This window comes from Protopterus annectens, chromosome 8.part1 (genome assembly GCF_019279795.1).
Source record: "Protopterus annectens isolate FY-2018-M chromosome 8.part1, PAN1.0, whole genome shotgun sequence".
In the NCBI taxonomy this organism is placed as follows: Eukaryota; Metazoa; Chordata; order Ceratodontiformes; family Protopteridae; genus Protopterus; species Protopterus annectens.
The window spans coordinates 103,303,559-103,321,075 of record NC_056742.1 but is presented as its reverse complement, the minus strand read 5'-3'; the positions used below and the strand labels follow the sequence as shown (position 1 = coordinate 103,321,075).

Sequence of the window (17,517 nt, the reverse complement as noted above, 5' to 3'; positions counted from 1 at the left end):
GAGTCCCCAGGGTCTTAATGGGAGCAGTTTTCCAGGTAAGTTTAGTTAACTGTAGAAGTATGCTTTAAATTTACCCTGTAGTTTAATTGAGGTTAGGTTGAAGTTCTTTAGTTTCCCTTTTGGGAGGTAATTACTGCTGGAGCTTTTTGGGTCTTGGGAACCTCAGTAGTTGAGTCAGGGTAGGGGGTTCCTGTGATATACGGAAAGAGATAGGATGTTAGAATAAGTAAGGTTAAATTAGGAAAACACAGGTTAAAGCAGCTTTGCGGTTAAACCCACATAACAGTCTGTAAAAAAGGTGTTTAAAACATCATGTAAAAACAGTGCGTGTCTCGGACACAAACAGATCAGTACCATTTAGTGAGTCAGTTGGATACACGCACTCTTGCAAAGTTTAGGCTTTTCTCACTGGCTGAGTTTACCCAAAGTAGAGCACAAAGTAGAATACAGAGATTTAGTCAACAATTTCTAGTACATCTTGAGAATATACAGTTCAATATTGGTCGTAAATTGAGTTAGAAAGAGGACGCCAGCTTCATATTAGCAGACACGTGCACTGTAGACACTTTGATTTCGGCTGCAGCACTAAAAACCATGTCGCTTATTAGATATCAGCAAAATTAGGCCAAATATGTGCCAATATACACATTCAGAACCTTTATAATAGTGCAAATATCGTCGGTCCTAGCCTCTATATAATTAAGTAAAAAAGACGCTAGATGTGCATCAGCAGCACGTGTAAAACTTTTGAATTTAGATCTTTACATCTGCAGCTAGCAAGCAGACACGCCACAGTGTCTTCTCGCAACAACAACAACAACAGTACTAGTTATCCGAGTACAATGCAGAACAGTAAGAAAAAAAACAATCACAAGCAATATGAATTAAACAAAGCTGCAAAGCCCATCAGTAGACACACAGATTAATTTCGCAACAGTGTAGTCTCGCAACAACAGTACTAAATATGCCAGTACAATGCTAAGCAGTAATAAACAATCACGAGCCAAAAAGATTACAGAAAGCTCCAAAACACTTCAGTAGACACACAGATTGAGGTTACTTGACTATCTGTGAGTTACCTTTAGGCCGGGAGATACGACCGGGCAAGTGGACAGTCAATACCAAAAGTAAGGAAGTGTATGGTTAGCAGTGAACCTGAGGGATTATTTGATAACTTCCTGACGTCAGCATTCACCGCCAGGAGTCCCCAGGGTCTTAATGGGAGCAGTATTCCAGGTAAGTTTAGTTAACTGTAGAAGTATGCTTTAAATTTACCCTGTAGTTTAATTGAGGCTAGGTTGAAGTTCTTTAGTTTCCCTTTTGGGAGGTAATTACTGCTGGAGCTTTTTGGGTCTTGGGAACCTCGCGTAGTTGAGTCAGGGTAGGGGGGGTTCCTTTAGGCCGGGAGATACGACCGGGCAAGCGGACAGTCAATACCAAAAGTAAGGAAGTGTATCAATTGGAAGTGTAGAATTGCAGCAGAGCAAAGTGTCTAATGGTGTTTAACACAATTCTTTAATGAGGGAGATACAACTTCTGGCTCTCTCTATGTAGCAGAACTGTTTTCGATATATATATATATATATATATATATACACACACACACATACACACCTACCTACACAGGAGCCGTTTTTATCTCGAAATACTGAAATGTCGAATTTCAGTATCTCGAGACTATAAACCCGAATGTTTAAAATAGCGAAAGTTCGTAATCACAAATTTGAATATCTCAAATTCGCGGTTATGGCCTTACGCTGTGTGATGACCGGGATTGTGTGTTTATGGTGCGTGATGCTGTGTGTGGATCTAGGTATTTGTCAGGTACAAGTAAGTATTTTCTACGGGATTTGAGTGGGGCTTAGAGTGTGTTTGAGTGTGCTGATATGTTTGGTGTGTGTGTGAGGGATTGGAGAATGTGTGAGTTTGCTTTTGTTTCCTATTTGTGCGATCTCTGAGTTAGTATATATAAGTAGAGGGGGGGGTGCAGGCAGGCTTGCCCAACTGCTTATGTGTGTATGAGTTGTGTATGTGTGTAGTTTTTTTGTTTGTTTATGTTGTGATGTGAGTGTTGTACGGTGCAGTGTATGCGTTTTTTCAGTGTTTTGAATTTCGCAGTTTTGTAGTTTCTGTGTTTTGTGGATTCGGTTTCATAGTTGAGATAGTGAAATTCGATGTTTCAGTATTTTGAGATTATAACGTGAATTCATGTACACACACCCACTATATATATATTCTATATAATGTGTGTGTGTGTGTGTATATAGGATCAGGACAGATGCTCGACTAGCATATGTCTGAATCAGAAAACATCGAACACATACACGAAAGTGCTTAACATCGACAAGCGCTTCCGTGTATGTGTACCTGTTTCGTAGATCGGACTACAGTGCGGTTAAGGGAAAATTCCCTTTTCCCCAATGTAGTGCAATCTCGGAGTGAGAATAATAAAGTGGGGGGGGGGGCAAAGCCCCCCTGCAGAAACGTAGATTTTTTTTTGAGCTACACAGACAGGGACGCTCTTTTCGATTTTAAGCGCTTTCGTGCATGTGGGTTCGATGTTTTGTGATTCGGACATATGCTAGTCGAGCATGTGTCCTACACCGATATATATATATGTATGTCTATATATATATATATATATATATATATATATATATGTATATATGTATATATGTCTATATATATATATATATATATATATATATATATATATATATGTCTATATATATATATATATATATATATATATATATATATATATATATATATATATATATCTATATATATATATATATGTCTATATGTATATATATATGTCTATATGTATATATATATATATGTCTATATATATATATATATATATATATATGTCTATATATATATATATGTCTATATATATATATATGTCTATATATGTCTATATATATATATATGTCTATATATATATGTCTATATATATATATATATGTCTATATATATATATATATATATGTGTGTATATATATATATATATATGTCTATATATATAGGCAAGGAGGGGACACAGTAGGTATATGACGTGTTCACCTACAGAATACTTAATACATTTCTCACTAATTTGTTTCCTCATGTGGATGAGCGTATCTGTTTCCCCAGCACATCAGGGGAGAGACCACCATTGTGCATGATTTCTGTGACTTTGTACACCTCCCTGAAGTACTGGGTGCTAAAGATTACGCATAGGGCATTTACTAGTGCCTATCTGTGGACAATGGTACGTCAACAGGAAGGGCTACTATTCCATCAACTACCAGACAGTGTGCAGCACAAAGGATCGGATAATGGCTGTGTATGCATAGCACCCTAGCAGTACTTAAGCCATCTATAGCACTGTTCCTGCATCGTGCAAGTCCATGGTTCACACTTCTATTCCTCCATATGTACCATCTACACCTAGTGTGTTGCAGGTAATAAAGGATACCCGCTGGAGCCCTGATTGGTAATGCCCATAAACAACACACAAAGCATCGACAAACAGCAATATAACATTGCCCACATGCAAACCAAAGCAATCACTGAGCTTGTGTTCTGTCTGCTGAAGACACGGCTCTGCTACCTACAGAATATTATTAGCCTACTCACAGAGCAAGAATTATATGTACAACAGAACAAGCAACAAAGGGGGGAAATAATACCAGCTTATGTTCAATGTCTATTAAAAGGTGTGGAATGCTAAAGTATAAGCAGACACAACTATAAACCTTTAAACATTTCCTGACATAATAAGGTTTAAATTATTAAGTAACGTGCAGTCTCTATGTCGCGTACTTTTAAACATATCAGCTGCTATCAAATGGAACACAAATAAGAAGTCTGAAGGCAAAATATGCTTAGTCTACACATCCGTCTGCTGCTACAAAAGAAAATGTTCTTGCTACTGTATACATTGTCCTAGTTAGTGGGTACAGCTGAACAAGTTGTCAGCTGCGTAAACGGCAAACATAAAGTGTTGTTGGCGGAATAAATTACCTTGGCTTTGTTTTTACTAGTCTCTAGTCTAGGATCAATAATCAAGTGCATATATATATATATATATATATATACACACACACCAATAAACTCATTTAAAAAAAAAAGACTGTGGCTGGGTCCGACTGCCCGTCCTCCTCCCTGACACATACAATCCTCCTGATTCAGACCTTCTCCCCGCGCAAACAACACAGTCTCGCCGCTCTCGCGACTCTCACGACTCTCGCGAGGTCTTCTACCTTCCGCGCAGGCGTAGTTTTGAATTCTGACTCGGGGATTGTAAAACCCGGACAAATCATGGAAGTTTAAAAAACCGCCCGGACAGGAGCACAAAAAGAGGACATGTCCGGGGAAAACCGGACGTATGGTAAGCTTATTGGCAAGCCCTACAAAGAATTATTGCTGTGTTGTTACAATTACACTTGTGTTTTTGATCTAATATCAGAACATTAGAAGCAAATGTCTTGAGTCTCTGTCGTCATCCTATAAACGTGTACCCTACCCGAATGCATAGATTGTGTGTGTGCATCCATACACACAGTATATGTAGCTGTGTATACATACACCCCTTAATAATTTCAACATAGTGTTTAGATATGTGTGTTTGCATGTGAAGTTTATATTACTGAAGTGAAACATTCATGAATTCTGGCAGTATTTTGAGGTATAGAAGCATTCAGTTAGACAGGAGGCCAGTAATACTGTGACTGTTGATAATGTGCTTAGAGTGAGAAACTGGAAATGGTAATATCTAGCCCTTTTAGAAAATTGTGGGAAATGAGTTTGTAAGTGCTCCTCAGGAAAGGAGTTGTTAATTCTATCCAGAAGAGACAGGATTTTTATTCTCAGACTTTTTCTGGATGTTGGTGGTCTTAATGCTTTTATCCCTAAAGAAAGGTTTTTAGGTGGTCACTTTGCAGTCAGTCAAAAGGAAAGTGAATGTTGTTTACAATGCCATGTCTCCTATCTTTCTATCGGCCATTTGCCAGTTCTTGATGCTTCTATTAGATCTTGCCTCTTGTATTTAACAAATGTATGTCCTTTGTAGCAGCCCATTTCAGATTGCGGGGATGTGAGGTGTTATACCTGGATGACTGGCTCCTTGCTGTTTATAACCTGTGCTGATGTAGAAATTTATCTTGTTATACTGTTCACTTGAGAGTCACAGTGAACTTTTTTAAGTCCCATCTCCTGCTTTAGACTTTGTTCTCTGTGTTTCATGCCTTTATACCCCAAGACAGGTTTTTCTGCTTTGTGCTGTAATCACCTCATTTGAGACTTGTCTCCAGGCCCTTGGCTTGATGACTGTCACTTTGCATAGTTCCTTATTCCTGAGCTCCTGATGGTACTTAAGTGGACCGTCAAAATCCAGTTGTTTTAAACTGTTTGCATTTTCTAATTGTGCATCTCTTACCCTAGCCTTGTGATTGGATCAGATGACTGTTTTTATAGACTACTCTTTCCCATTTCAGACCCTCTCAGCAACTGTTAATGTGGGCACATCTGTTGTAGTGTTGGGGTAGGTATTTCAATGCATAGACCTTTCAAGGGATTTTGATCCCTCAGGAAACTTATCCCTACGTCACCAAATGGAAGTAAGAGCCATGCTTTTATTTTATCTGGTGCATTGTTCCTCAGGGATAATGCAGGTGGACTATAACTTGGTATATCAACAAACATGGCAAGTTCTGATTTTATCCCTTGAGTCGGGAGGGTATGGCAGTGGGTCATTCAGCTTCATTGTTATTAGTAGTAACGCACGCATTGGAAGCGAAGCATTTTCCCTAGCTGACATGTTGAACTGGTCTCTTATTGCCCCATGAACAGTCTCCGGAGCCACATATCCTGACCACTTTGTTTTTGTAGCCATCACTACGTGTAGCAGTTTTCTTGCTGACTCCACTTAGGGGTTTGAGCCTTGTGATGCATTCTTGGTTCAGTCATCTCCTGTACACTGTCGTATTTTCTCCGATGACCAGTTTTTTTCCAAATGTCCACACGTAGGGGGGAAAAGTGGTACTCGTCCCTTCTCTTAAACTCATCTTTTCAAATCTTAGTAGACATCTGCTATCTAAGTTGCTGCTGAATGACTTGGCAGACACGTTTCACCCAAATGTCTATGTACCAAAGTAGACAGCAGAGTGGGAAGACTCCTTATATATTTAAATAAATTACTAGAGGGGTGGATTCCGTGGTGGTGCAGCGGTAGCGTTGTTGCCTCACAGCAAGAGGTTCTTCCATTTGATTCTCTGCGGTTGGGTGGACGTTTTGAAAGACATGCGTAAATGGGTGTGCCTTCGTTAAAGGTTGAACGTTGAGCTGGCACCTCGGCGTTCGTGAAAATCGACTGTTAATCATTAGCGGACCGGAGTTCCGCTGTGGCGACCCCTAATCGGGATAAGCCGAAAGACAAACAACAACAACCAGAGAGTGTGCAGTTCCAGTAGAAAATGTTATTGATAAGGATCCAGGCAGCCATAAGTCACTGACAATTAGTCAGCAGTAACCATTGGGTCTTGCCTATCTGTTACCCTTTGGAGGAAGTTGGGAGTCCTCTGTACCTATGTCTTTCTGTTTGGAATTTGAAAACTAAGTGCAGAGCATTTTGAGGTACTCGCATGCAGACATTATAGTATTCCCTTTCTTTTAGCTTCAGCTCCATTTTCCTTACTATCCCCAATGTCAAAAACAAATGGCTAGCAAGGAGGTCTTATGTCTTTTACAAAAAAAAAAAAAAAAAAAAAAGGCATTCAAGAGGTCCTACCAAACAAACCTTTCTTTTTAGAGCCAAAAGAACCATAATACCTCAGACCAGTTTTGGACCCAAGTGGCTGAACTACTTTAATCGCAGAAGAAAACTTTCATAAGGCCATTATACAAGCAGTACTTTCTTGTTTAGTGAAAGAAGATTAGGTTCTCTCTCTACCTGTGGGGCATCTTTGTCTAAATTAAAATTGCCAGAAAGTTCTGTAGGTTTCTACTTTTCCAAGTTGGAGACTGTCATCACTTTCAGGCTCTCTTTGATCTCCCCTCAGACTACATAGTATTCGGTGGCTGAGTGTCTCTTGTAGAAACTCGCCAAAAATTTCAGCAGCCAAGGTTTTCCCTTTCCTTTGTATTTCTTTGCTGTTCCCTCAGTTTAAGCTCCAGTAATTGGACTTGTGTGATTTTTGTTTTATCTTTGAGTAATTGCATCTTTTGAAGTTGCAGTTAACGCCTTACAACTGTACACATTCATTAGCTTTTATCTGCAGTGGACAGAATTCAATCCCTTCAGCTCTGTGTCCTCTTTTTACTTAAAAAAAAGTTTCAGCATGGCTTTTCCTGTAGGTATGTCCTCATGCCAGGTGTCATGCGAGTGTTCCACATTGGACTTTGAAGAGCAGTGCTTACAGATTTGGCTTTTGAGTCCATTGATCAGATTGCATATTGTGTCCCACCAGATCTGCACCTCCATAGTTTGCAAACATCGGTCAAATGAATGTTTCAAGCTTGCCAAGGGGCAGTTCCTTTCATTGCCCATTTTGTTGGCTACAGTCACTATGAATTCTTCAGCTTTAGTTTGGGGGAACATTACAGTGGGTGGACAACTGAAGGGTGTTTTGGATGTCATCCACACACACACTCGCCCCATCAACATCCTTGAGTTGAAAGCATTTCTTGTGATCCTGCCGTATTTCCAAGAGTAACTTTCTGTTGGACTTGTCACATGTGGCAGTAGTCTGGTATAACAGCAAATAAAGGGCAGCATACTTGTACCTCTTCTGTTAGGGGGGCTGTGATAGTTTGGGAATAGGGTTTGTTGAGGAGCTGTTTTATGATCACCACATCCCTTAAGAGACTGGTGGCAGATGCTTGTTGCTCTTACCTCGTGATTGGTCTCTCGGTGCATCAGTAGTGAAGACGATGTTTCAACATTTAGAGAAACCTTCCAACAGACTTTTTGCATCTGTGAACAAGCATAAAGTACAGCACCTTTCTCCTTCAACCCAGAGTTGGACGCAACCCTTGTGAAAACGTGTTTTACAAGTGCTTCCCTGGACACCTCTGTGCTAACTTCATTTTCTCTAATTAAATTGTTTAGAAAAGCAAAGCTTCACACATTGAAAGTGATTCTCATCCTTCTTACTTGACCATAGCAGGTAGGGTCCCTTCACCTCTGACTCTACTTGTTAACAAGCTTCTACTCTTGAAACTGACAGAAGCACTTCTGACACATTTTTTAGTAAAGCTCTCTGTAAACTTGTACTTACTGTGACTCACTTGTTGGCTTCTTTTCTAGTTGGAGTGAGTAACCCCCCCCCCCCAGGTTTACTGTCTTGTCCCCAGTGACTGAAAAGCCTCTTGTTCATTTGTCCTTCACTGTGAGAGCCCATTTATTCCTCCTGGGGAGTGGTGTGTTCGTACACTGTTTGGGTAATTGGAGGGAGATTAATTCTTAAGCCCTGTTGCCCCCCCCCCCCAAGTGACCCATTAACATGCATAGGTTCAAGATGTACTGGGCTTTGGTTAGGGCAGGTTGCTTCTCTGACTGATATAGTCCCTCAGAAGCCACCCTCCCATTGTGATGTCCGATTTTCACACAGGAGGAGTGCCCTGGGTGTTGTGTACATCTTACCTCCCCCTCACCAAGTAATACAAGTGTCATCCCCCCAGCAGGTTCTCTAGCTCTTGGGCTGCTAATCAAACCCAAGTCATCTAGGTCACAGTGAGGACTTTATCCTTCCAGCTTATGGAGCTGGCAGTCCTCCTTTTTCTGACTGAGCAGTTAAGATGTCTCCTGAAACCAGGTACACCAAAAACAAAAAAATATATATAAATGACTGTTTTCTTTTGCTTGTACCACTGCCCCTTCTTCTGACAGGTTCCTTCAGTTTTCGGTTGCCTCACACACATTTGGATTCCAGAATTAGTTATTTTTCTATTAATATGCATTTGGCTGGAATATCTTTCATGAGAACCTGTCTTCTAGTTCCTTGGCTATATTAAAGGTGTGTGTAACATCTTTTTTTTGGCTGAGGCCAATTATGGATCTGTCAAAATAAAGGGTAAGGGAGACCACCTGTGAGGACTAGCTGGGCTCTGCCTTGATGACCATCCAGGGTAGACCTCCTCTAACCAGAGATGAAAGCTATTTACTTCTTATAATCTATGTCTGGAAGAACAGGTCCGTCCACCATAACATTTTTGCATTTACCTGACACGTCTTAATATCTGCTGGTGTTCTGCTGTTATCAGTGATGAACCTTTTTGCAGCTCTCTCACTATGGCAAGTAAATAACTTTCATTTATTGGATGCTTGAAAATCCCTTCTGACACTTGCCTTTTCCTATGTTCTGCATTAGAGTGTGCAATTGTTTCACTATCATGTTGTCAGTTCTTAGCTGTGTTTTCCTTTGCTTTTCTTTATTGCTTTCCTTATGGTGTCTTGTTTTTTAAGTGATGCACTCTTTATTTTATTTATTTTTTTAAGTGTGGGACTTTGCGTCCCTTAATTTGGTATGCATTGTTGCTTGTTGTGATGATTCACTGCAGCATCCTAAACTGATTATAATATCCATTAGTTTGTAATCCAAACTGTGCTTTACTTTTTGTCAGGCTGATTTGAAATGATTGGCTAATTTACTTATTTTTGTTGTAGGACAGGTGCTACTGATGGACACACCTGAGAGCCCTGACCCCCAGTCTCCAGAAGAGCAACAGCTCTCTGATGATGCCTTACAGAAAACAGATGAGTCTGATAATGAAGAGGAAGGAAGTGATGGTAGCAGGGAGAAGAGTGCAGAGTTGAAGGAAAAAGAAGCCATTGCAAAAATCTTTGGTGATGATGACGACGATGATGATGATGACGACGATAAGCAGGAGGACATAGACAGTCACATACAAAAACTGAAAATCCACTGTAAATCCAAGTCACAGGACTCTGATAGTGAGCAAAGCCAAAATAAGGAAGCTTCTCCAGATCAAGAAGAAGATGATGATGGTGACTATGACAAGGAAAAACGAAGAAAGGAGACTCCAAATGACTTGAGAGATGAGGCTTCTTCTGTCACTAGGGAGCTGGATGATCATGAGTTGGATTATGATGAGGAGGTTCCTGAGGAACCAAGTGTTTCTGTTGCAGAGGAGGATCATGAAAAGCCAGGTAGCTTGGATGACAAGGGAGAGGACTCAAATCAAGATAGTAAGGATGAAGAACGGAATTCAGATAAGTCAAAGTCTGAACGTCGGGATTCTCTGCTAGATGAGAAGAAAGATGAAGATGAAGGGGAATTAGATGAAGGAGAAATTGATGTAAGTAAATTTTGAGTTTTTCTGATTTATGTTCATAACAGTAAATTAATTATTGCTTTTAAGCTAAAAAGAAATTTAAAAGATTTGCTGTTTCCATATGGAATTAAAGTGCTTTTTGAAACTCATTGAACTGTACCCTACAATATGTTAGTCACTGCTAAATGTTTAGATTTGCTTCTATTTCACTGTAGCAGTATTCATTATAATAGAGCTCCCCTGCCAAGGGCAGCCGGACATCTGGCCAGTATACCAACACTTTTAGGTTGCTGAAAGGTACGCTGTACATCACACCTGTGCTCTTCACGTAGTGTAAGGCATAAAGGTGATGTCTGAATGCCATCTGTTGATCATAGGTCTGCACACATGCTCCTTTTGCTGGTTCTCCAAGCCATTTCAGATAAGTACCCCCTTGGGGTTTTTTGGTCTTTTTTTTCTTTTTGCATTGCTTCTTGTGGGGTTTTATGTCATCCAGAAAGGGTAAATGCCAGTGTGGGAGACAAGTTCCGCATGAAGATAGTCACGAACAGTGCTCATTTTGTTTTTGTGCTTCAAGTGACTATGCACCCTCTTTTGTTTGTCAGGCCTTTGTTTCTAAGACTCTGCAAAGTCGGCTTTCCTCTTTGGCCTTGTATTTAGAGAACCAGAGTCTTAAGCTTTTAGCGAAAGACCCGATGGAAGGAACTTCCCACTTCGTGTTAGCTGTCCATGAGGAAGAAGGCAAAGAAATATAGATCTGATACTTCTGCTGTACCGCCTCTGCTGGACATCTCTCCCAAGGCAAGTGAAAGCCTGGAAGATCATCCGGTTTAGCTGTTGGATTCTTTTTCTGTGACTCTTTTGGAGGGCGGAGTGGATCCAGCCTCACACACATTCTTGGAGGCCTTCCAAATGTCTGCTTTGGATGTTCAGGGGAAACTATGGCTGACTATTTCCGAGGGACCTAGAAGTGTTCCTCATCACAAACTCCTATCACACTGCATGAAAGTTCTGGAAAGGATGATTTATAAATGGATATGCAGAGTAGTAGAATGTAAGATGAGCATTTTGGATTCCGATCAGGATTTAGCACAAGTGACCTGATGTTTGCAGTGAGACCGATACTAGAGAAGAAGCTAGAGATGAGGAGATAGTCCAACTTGGAATTCCTAGACTTGGAGAAAGCAATATGACAAGGTCCCAAAAAAGCTGATCTGGGCAGTGCTGTGGTGGTTTAAAGTCCCAGAAACATTGGTAGAATTAACGCAGGCTATGTACAAGGACCCAATGACTCAAGTGCAAACCACAGAGGGGTTCCCAGTAGGAGTGGGTGTACACCAGGGTTCCGCTCTGAGCCCACTGCTGTTCATATTGGTGATGTACTACATTAGCAAATAGGTCGGAGGGGGAGATCAACAAAGTTGCTGTATGCAGACGATGTGGCATTACAGCCAGAACTTGAGCAAGAACTTCAGCAAAGGATATGAGAATGGAATGCAAAACTGAAAGCACATGGGATGAAACTAAGCACAGATAAGATGGTGGTAATGGCAGCAAGTTGAGGAAATCAAAAGAAGCTGAGAAAGAAGGGAAGATAGTGGAGTAGGTAAACTGATTTGGGGATTTAGGAGGGTGGTTGAGGAGAAGGGAAGTCTGAATGATGAGGTCAAAGCTAGAATCAGAGGGGCTGCAGCCAACTGGCATAGTGTCAGGTGTAGTCTGTAACAGAAGAATGCCAAAGAAGCTGAGAAGTAATGTGTAAAAGACAGTGGTGTGACCAGTACTACTGTATGGTACAGAAACCTCGGCAGTAACAGCAGAACAGTTGAAGCTAGAGGTGAAAGTGCCTGAGAAGGGTGGTAGGATGCACACTGTGGGACAGACGAAATGAGGACATAAGAGCGGAATCCAAAGTAGCTCCAATTGCAGAAAAGGTCAAACAGAACAGATTACAGTGGTTTGGACACATGGTGAAAAGCAGAAGACAGTCTGGCGAGGAAGGTGTGGGACAGACATGAAGAAGGTAAGATGTAGTGAGGACGTCCAGCAAAGAGGTGGGTGGATTATGTGAAAGATCTGCAACAGTTGGGCATGAGTGTTGAAGAAGGCAGGAGGTGGCACTGAATCAAGAGAGTTGGCGACCGTTAACACTGTAGCCCGACCCCATGTAGAAAAAAAGTGGGAAAAGGGGGGGCTGCTGATGACTATGATAGAAGTGTTCCTCATTTTTTGGTTAGAGAGGAAGTCCCGACTACAATTATTGAATACCTTCTGAGGTCTGAACCTTCACAGTTTTTATAAGGCGGACTTCCCTTTGAAGAAAAGCATAAGACTAAGCATGTTTCTCCAGGTGCTAAGGACCGGCAGAGTGAATGGCAGAATTTCACTCGGAGGTTGTTTAATGCCCTGATGGCTTTGAAGCCTCCTTGTGTGATTTCTGTTCCTGTTCCGCTTTGGTCCTCTACTCCTCTGAAAGGACCTAGGGAACAGGATTCCTCTCAAAGGACTTGGGGAACAGGATTCCTCTGAAAAAGATGTGGATTCAGATGAGGAATCCCTTGCCTGTTCATCCCAGATTCCCTCTCTTTTAGACTGTTTGTCTGAGAAGAGGATTCTACAAGTCCCGACGCTCTTTTCGAGGAAATTTCTTTTTAGGGGCACCATCTCCATAATAGAGTTTTTTTAAATGGGATTATGCCCAGGTTTCTGGTGTACAGAAAAGATATTACGAGCTCCTGCAGATGGATTCTTCTAGACCTTCTGCTGTTCCTCCTGTTTTTGGTTGCATTGTTGGATGCCCTTTTTTTTTTTTTTTTTTCTTTGCTGCATCTGTCTCCTGATTCCCGGCCGCCTGCCTCCAAGAAACCTGATTTCTCTATAGGTGTCCTGCTGCTGACCCTTCTGTGTTGTCTGTGGCATCTGACAAGCCACCTCAGTTGCTGCCTTCTAAGTTGCTGCCTTCTAAGTTACTTCCTTCTGAGAAAGACAGCAGAACTTTGGAAAGGCTAGGCAGGAAGGTTTATACCTCCACTACTTTAGCTTTTAGGGCTGTCAAGTGTCAGACCCATATGCCCAGATACATTTTAGCTCTTCATCCCAGGCCTGTCAGATAATTTCTGATCTCCCAGACTCTGACTCCTGCTCTTTCCCTATGAGGGACTTCTTCCCAGGTGGCTCGACATTCAATTACGTGTAGTTATAATGTAGCAGATGCTTCTTCTAGGGCTGATGCCTTTGGTTCAGTGTTGAGATATTCCTGGCTTTGGCTTAAACATTTGCTTGATGATATCAAGGCTAAGTTGATGGATGCTCCACTGGACAGCAAACACTTGTTTGGTGAAACTACTGTTGATTTGTCTCTCTCTTCAGGATAAGGGCAAGGCCTTCCAGGGACTTAAACTTGTTGTTTCTCCTGTGCCTGTATTTCAGAGAAATTACCCTACTTAAGCCATCCTTTGTCCGTAGGCAGTCTTGCCTTCCCCCTAATAAGGGTGGGAAATGCTCTCCTCCTGCTAAAGCTACCCTAACCTCTGTTTCACGTAAGTCTTCCTTTCCTGAAAAAACAGGTGCTGTTTGACTTTCCTGTTCTTCTCAGCTGCATTCCTTTTTCTCTTCATCTTTCCCTTTCTGTTTGGTTAAAGATTACTCAGAACTCCTGGGTTCTGCCCATTGTCTGCCTAGGGTATTTCATTGTTTAGAAATCCCCCCCCCTCCCCATTTTATGGGCATTACTCATTCTCTTCAGGAGCAGTTGCTTTTCTTTCCATGGGTACTTTGGGATCTTTTGACTCCTGGGAATTATTTTCCAGTGGGGGAAGGGCTTTTATTTCAGAATGTTTTTGGTACCCAGGAAAGAGGGCACTTGGGTCACCTTTTCTGGACCTCTCATCTAAACACCTTTCTGAAGATCCTCTCTTTTCAAATGTTGTTCCTTCAGACTTTTTCTTCTACTGCTTCCTCAGGCTTATCTGGTGTCTGTGGACCTCAAGGGTGTCTATTTTCATACCCCTATTCATCCCCTTTTCAGGAATATTTTACATTTCTCTGCTGCTTTCTGGCATTTTCAGTTCTCTGCTTTGTCCTTTTGGCCTTTCTGTTGCCCCAAGGGTACTCAACAAATGACTCACTCTAGTGATTGCTTTTTGGAGGCCAAGGGAGATCCAAGTCTTTCCCTACTTGGACAACCTCCTGTTTCAGGCATCCTCTCTAGAGATTTTGTTGCAAAATCTCCATTTTGCCATTTCCCTTCTGCAGAGCCTGGTGTTCACTATACATTTCAAAAAGTCCTTTCTGACTCATTCTCAGGATCATGTTTTTCTGGGGTGCAGGATCCAGACTGTTCCTCTGCTAGCATCCCTGCCTCCTCCCAAGGGGCCTAACTCTTATTTCCTTCTTTCAGTCCATTCTTCCTCTGGCTTCATTAACAGCCAGGGAACTTCTGAGAGTTCTTGGGTTCATGGTTTCCACTACTCCTATTCTCACTTTTGACAGACTCCACATGAGAAGACTTCAACGGTTCCTAAAGTTAGTTTGGTTTCAGCATCCTCATCCCCTCAAATTCTTAGTTCCTCTTCTGCCAAGTCTCAAGCAGGAATTTCAGTGATGGATTCAGTAGCTGACTCTCAATCTAGGGCTCCCTTTTCATCCACCTCTTCCGTCTCGGGAGCTGTTCTCAGAAGCTTCAGACATGGGATGGGGAGCAGTGTTTGGCTCCTTAAAGGTGCCAGGAGTCTGGTAACCTCATCAACAGAGAGTATATCCACATCAAAGAAATGAGAGATCTTCTGCTGGCTTTCCAAGTCTTTCATCCTCTGTTCTACCCAGATCCTGTCAATGTGCTTATAGACTATACCGCAGTGATGTATGTCAGCAAACTGAAGGGGGGGAATCTTATCTTCTTTGCTGGTTAGAACTTGTGGGGACTAGCTATCCAGTATCAAGTGACACTTTAGGCAGTTTCCATTCCTTTAGGTCAAAACAGTGCGGCAGATTCTCTGAGCAGGTCCATAACTCAGTCCCACGAATGGATGCTTCACAGGGATGTGTTTCTGGGCATTGTCTACCAGTGGGGATACTCCTCAAATGGATCTTTTTGCCTCTCTCTGAACAGACAACTTCCTCTATTTGTGCCAGAGTCCCAGGTCCTCTGGTTTGGAAGGTGGATACCCTCTCTCTCTGTCTCTCTCGGCTGAGTGGAACCAGTCCCAGAACACCAAAAAGGAAATCCAACAAAGAACCATCCAGCAGGATAGTTTTCCTGAGGGCTGTTCTGGATTCCTCCCTTCAAAAGGCCTTTCTCCCTCCAAACGAGGTCTCTCTTATGACTCAACGCTTACAAAATATTGTACAGAGACTATGCATCTCAGCCAGGGAATTCCTCGGAGTGCTAGGCTACGTGGCATCTTGTATCCTCATGATTCCCCTGGCCAGGCTGCATGTGGGGAAACTCCAGTAGTACCTTAAAAATGTGTGGTGCCAGCACATTCAATCCCTGGCGACTGAAATTCAGTTGATTCCCTGTCTCGTGGAGGATTTTGCATGGTGGGTACAGCCTTGTGCTCAGAACCAGGGCCTTCCTTTCAGGTTCACTCCTCAGGAGCAAACACTAACCACAGATGCCTCAGAGACAGACTGTGGGCTCATTTTCTTCACCTTCAATCCCAAAGCAAATGGGAAATTCAGGTCATATACAAGCCCATAAACTAGAAAGAACGTATGGCAGTTCAAAAGGGGCTGTAGCTTTCAAAGAAAAAAAAAAAAAAATGGGCCGTATTAGTAAAAACAGACAATACCACAGTCATGTGGTACATAAGCAGGGGGCACTCACTCATACTCTCTATGGCGATTAGCTTTGCAGATATGGGAGAGAGCTCACTCTCTGGGGTTTCACCTCCTGGCACAATACCTACCAGCTGTTCAAAATACTCTAGCAGACCACCTCAGCAGGAATTTGAGGGATCCCCACGAATGGTATCTGCATCGGGAAACATATTTTCAGCATAGTGTAGAAATGGGGTACCCTGCAGATAGATCCCTTTGCCACCAGAACAAATGCTCAACTATAAAGATTCTGCTTAAAGAGCAAACTGCTCTCAGCATGGAAGACAGATGCTTTCTCCTTCCTTTGGATCCATCTTTTTCTTTCTTTCCTCCCTTGCCTTTACTTTTTCGGTTTCCCCTAAAAAACAGGGAAGAGAGCCCAAGAGTAATCCTGATAACCCTAGACTGGCCCAGGCAGTACTGGTATCCCCTGCTACTCAGTTTAACCAACGAGAATCTGTGGCAGTTAACTCAGAGTAGACTCAGGACAAGGGGAGGATTGTGCATTCTAATCTGCAGTCTCTCAGGCTCTCAGCCTAGATACTGCCACAGCATCCAGCACCGTGCCTGCCCTAAGCAAACAAGTTCAAGACATTAGAGGACAGAAGACCTAGTATTAGGAAGTCATACTCAGCCAGGTGGAAAAGATTCTCCATCTGGTGCCAGCAGCAAGGCTTCATTCCTGCTTTAGCTAAGGTCTCTGTCTGTCATTTTAGAATACTTGACTAGCCTGGTTGACAAAGGCCTATCCTTTTCTTCCATCAGAATTCATGCTTCCTGTCTCTTCACACCCCTGTGAAAAAAATTTCTTAGGTGAGCGATCCACATCAAACCTCCCAGGAGGCAACCCTCCCCTCCATGGGAGCCCAGTTTTGTTCTGGAGAAAATTAGCATACCTCCCTTCGAACCGGCAGCTTCTGTTGCCTTAAAACTTTTAACCTGGAAGACTGCCCTTTTGCTGGCTATCACCTCAGCTAGGTGGGTCTCTGAGTTGCAGGCTGTCATGACAGTGGAACCTTTAACCATAATCTTCCACCCAGACAGTGTATGCCTCGTGAGTAACCCATCTTTTATGCCCATGTTGGTTACTGACACGTCCTTGAATAAAACCATACACCTGCCCACCTTCTTCAATCCTCAGAACCAGGGGAAGAGAATCCTTCATTCCTTGGATATGCTTGGACAACTCCACTACTGTCTTGATAGAACTAAATCTTTTAGAAAATCAGACTGACTTTTTGTGTCCTGTGCCACTGGCTGTGAAGGGAAACCAGTTTCCAAGTGGATCTTTCAACGTATTTCCTTTTGTTAAAGCCGTCATGGTAAAAAGCTACATGAAGCTGTCGGGGCTCACTGCACTAATGCTACTGTTACTGCCTTCCTGAAAGAAGTCTTCTTGAAACCAGGATCTAGTTA

General features: G+C 42.2%; 1 protein-coding gene across 13 annotated transcripts in view; it reads left to right on the top strand.

Annotated features, from left to right (window-relative positions):
• The first annotated feature begins 4,245 nt into the window (after positions 1–4,245).
• Positions 4,246–17,517, top strand: part of ZC3H18 (zinc finger CCCH-type containing 18) — a 2,225,788-nt gene continuing 2,212,516 nt past the window's right edge. For 12 of the 13 annotated variants that reach the window (XM_044081724.1, XM_044081723.1, XM_044081715.1 and 9 more), the window contains exons 1-2: positions 4,246–4,378; positions 9,653–10,305. In XM_044081724.1, the coding sequence (XP_043937659.1) occupies positions 4,354–4,378; positions 9,653–10,305 (678 nt within the window). In that variant the 5' untranslated portion in view covers positions 4,246–4,353. The remainder of the gene's footprint in view (positions 4,379–9,652; positions 10,306–17,517) is intronic. The other variant, XM_044081716.1, reaches the window with a different exon arrangement.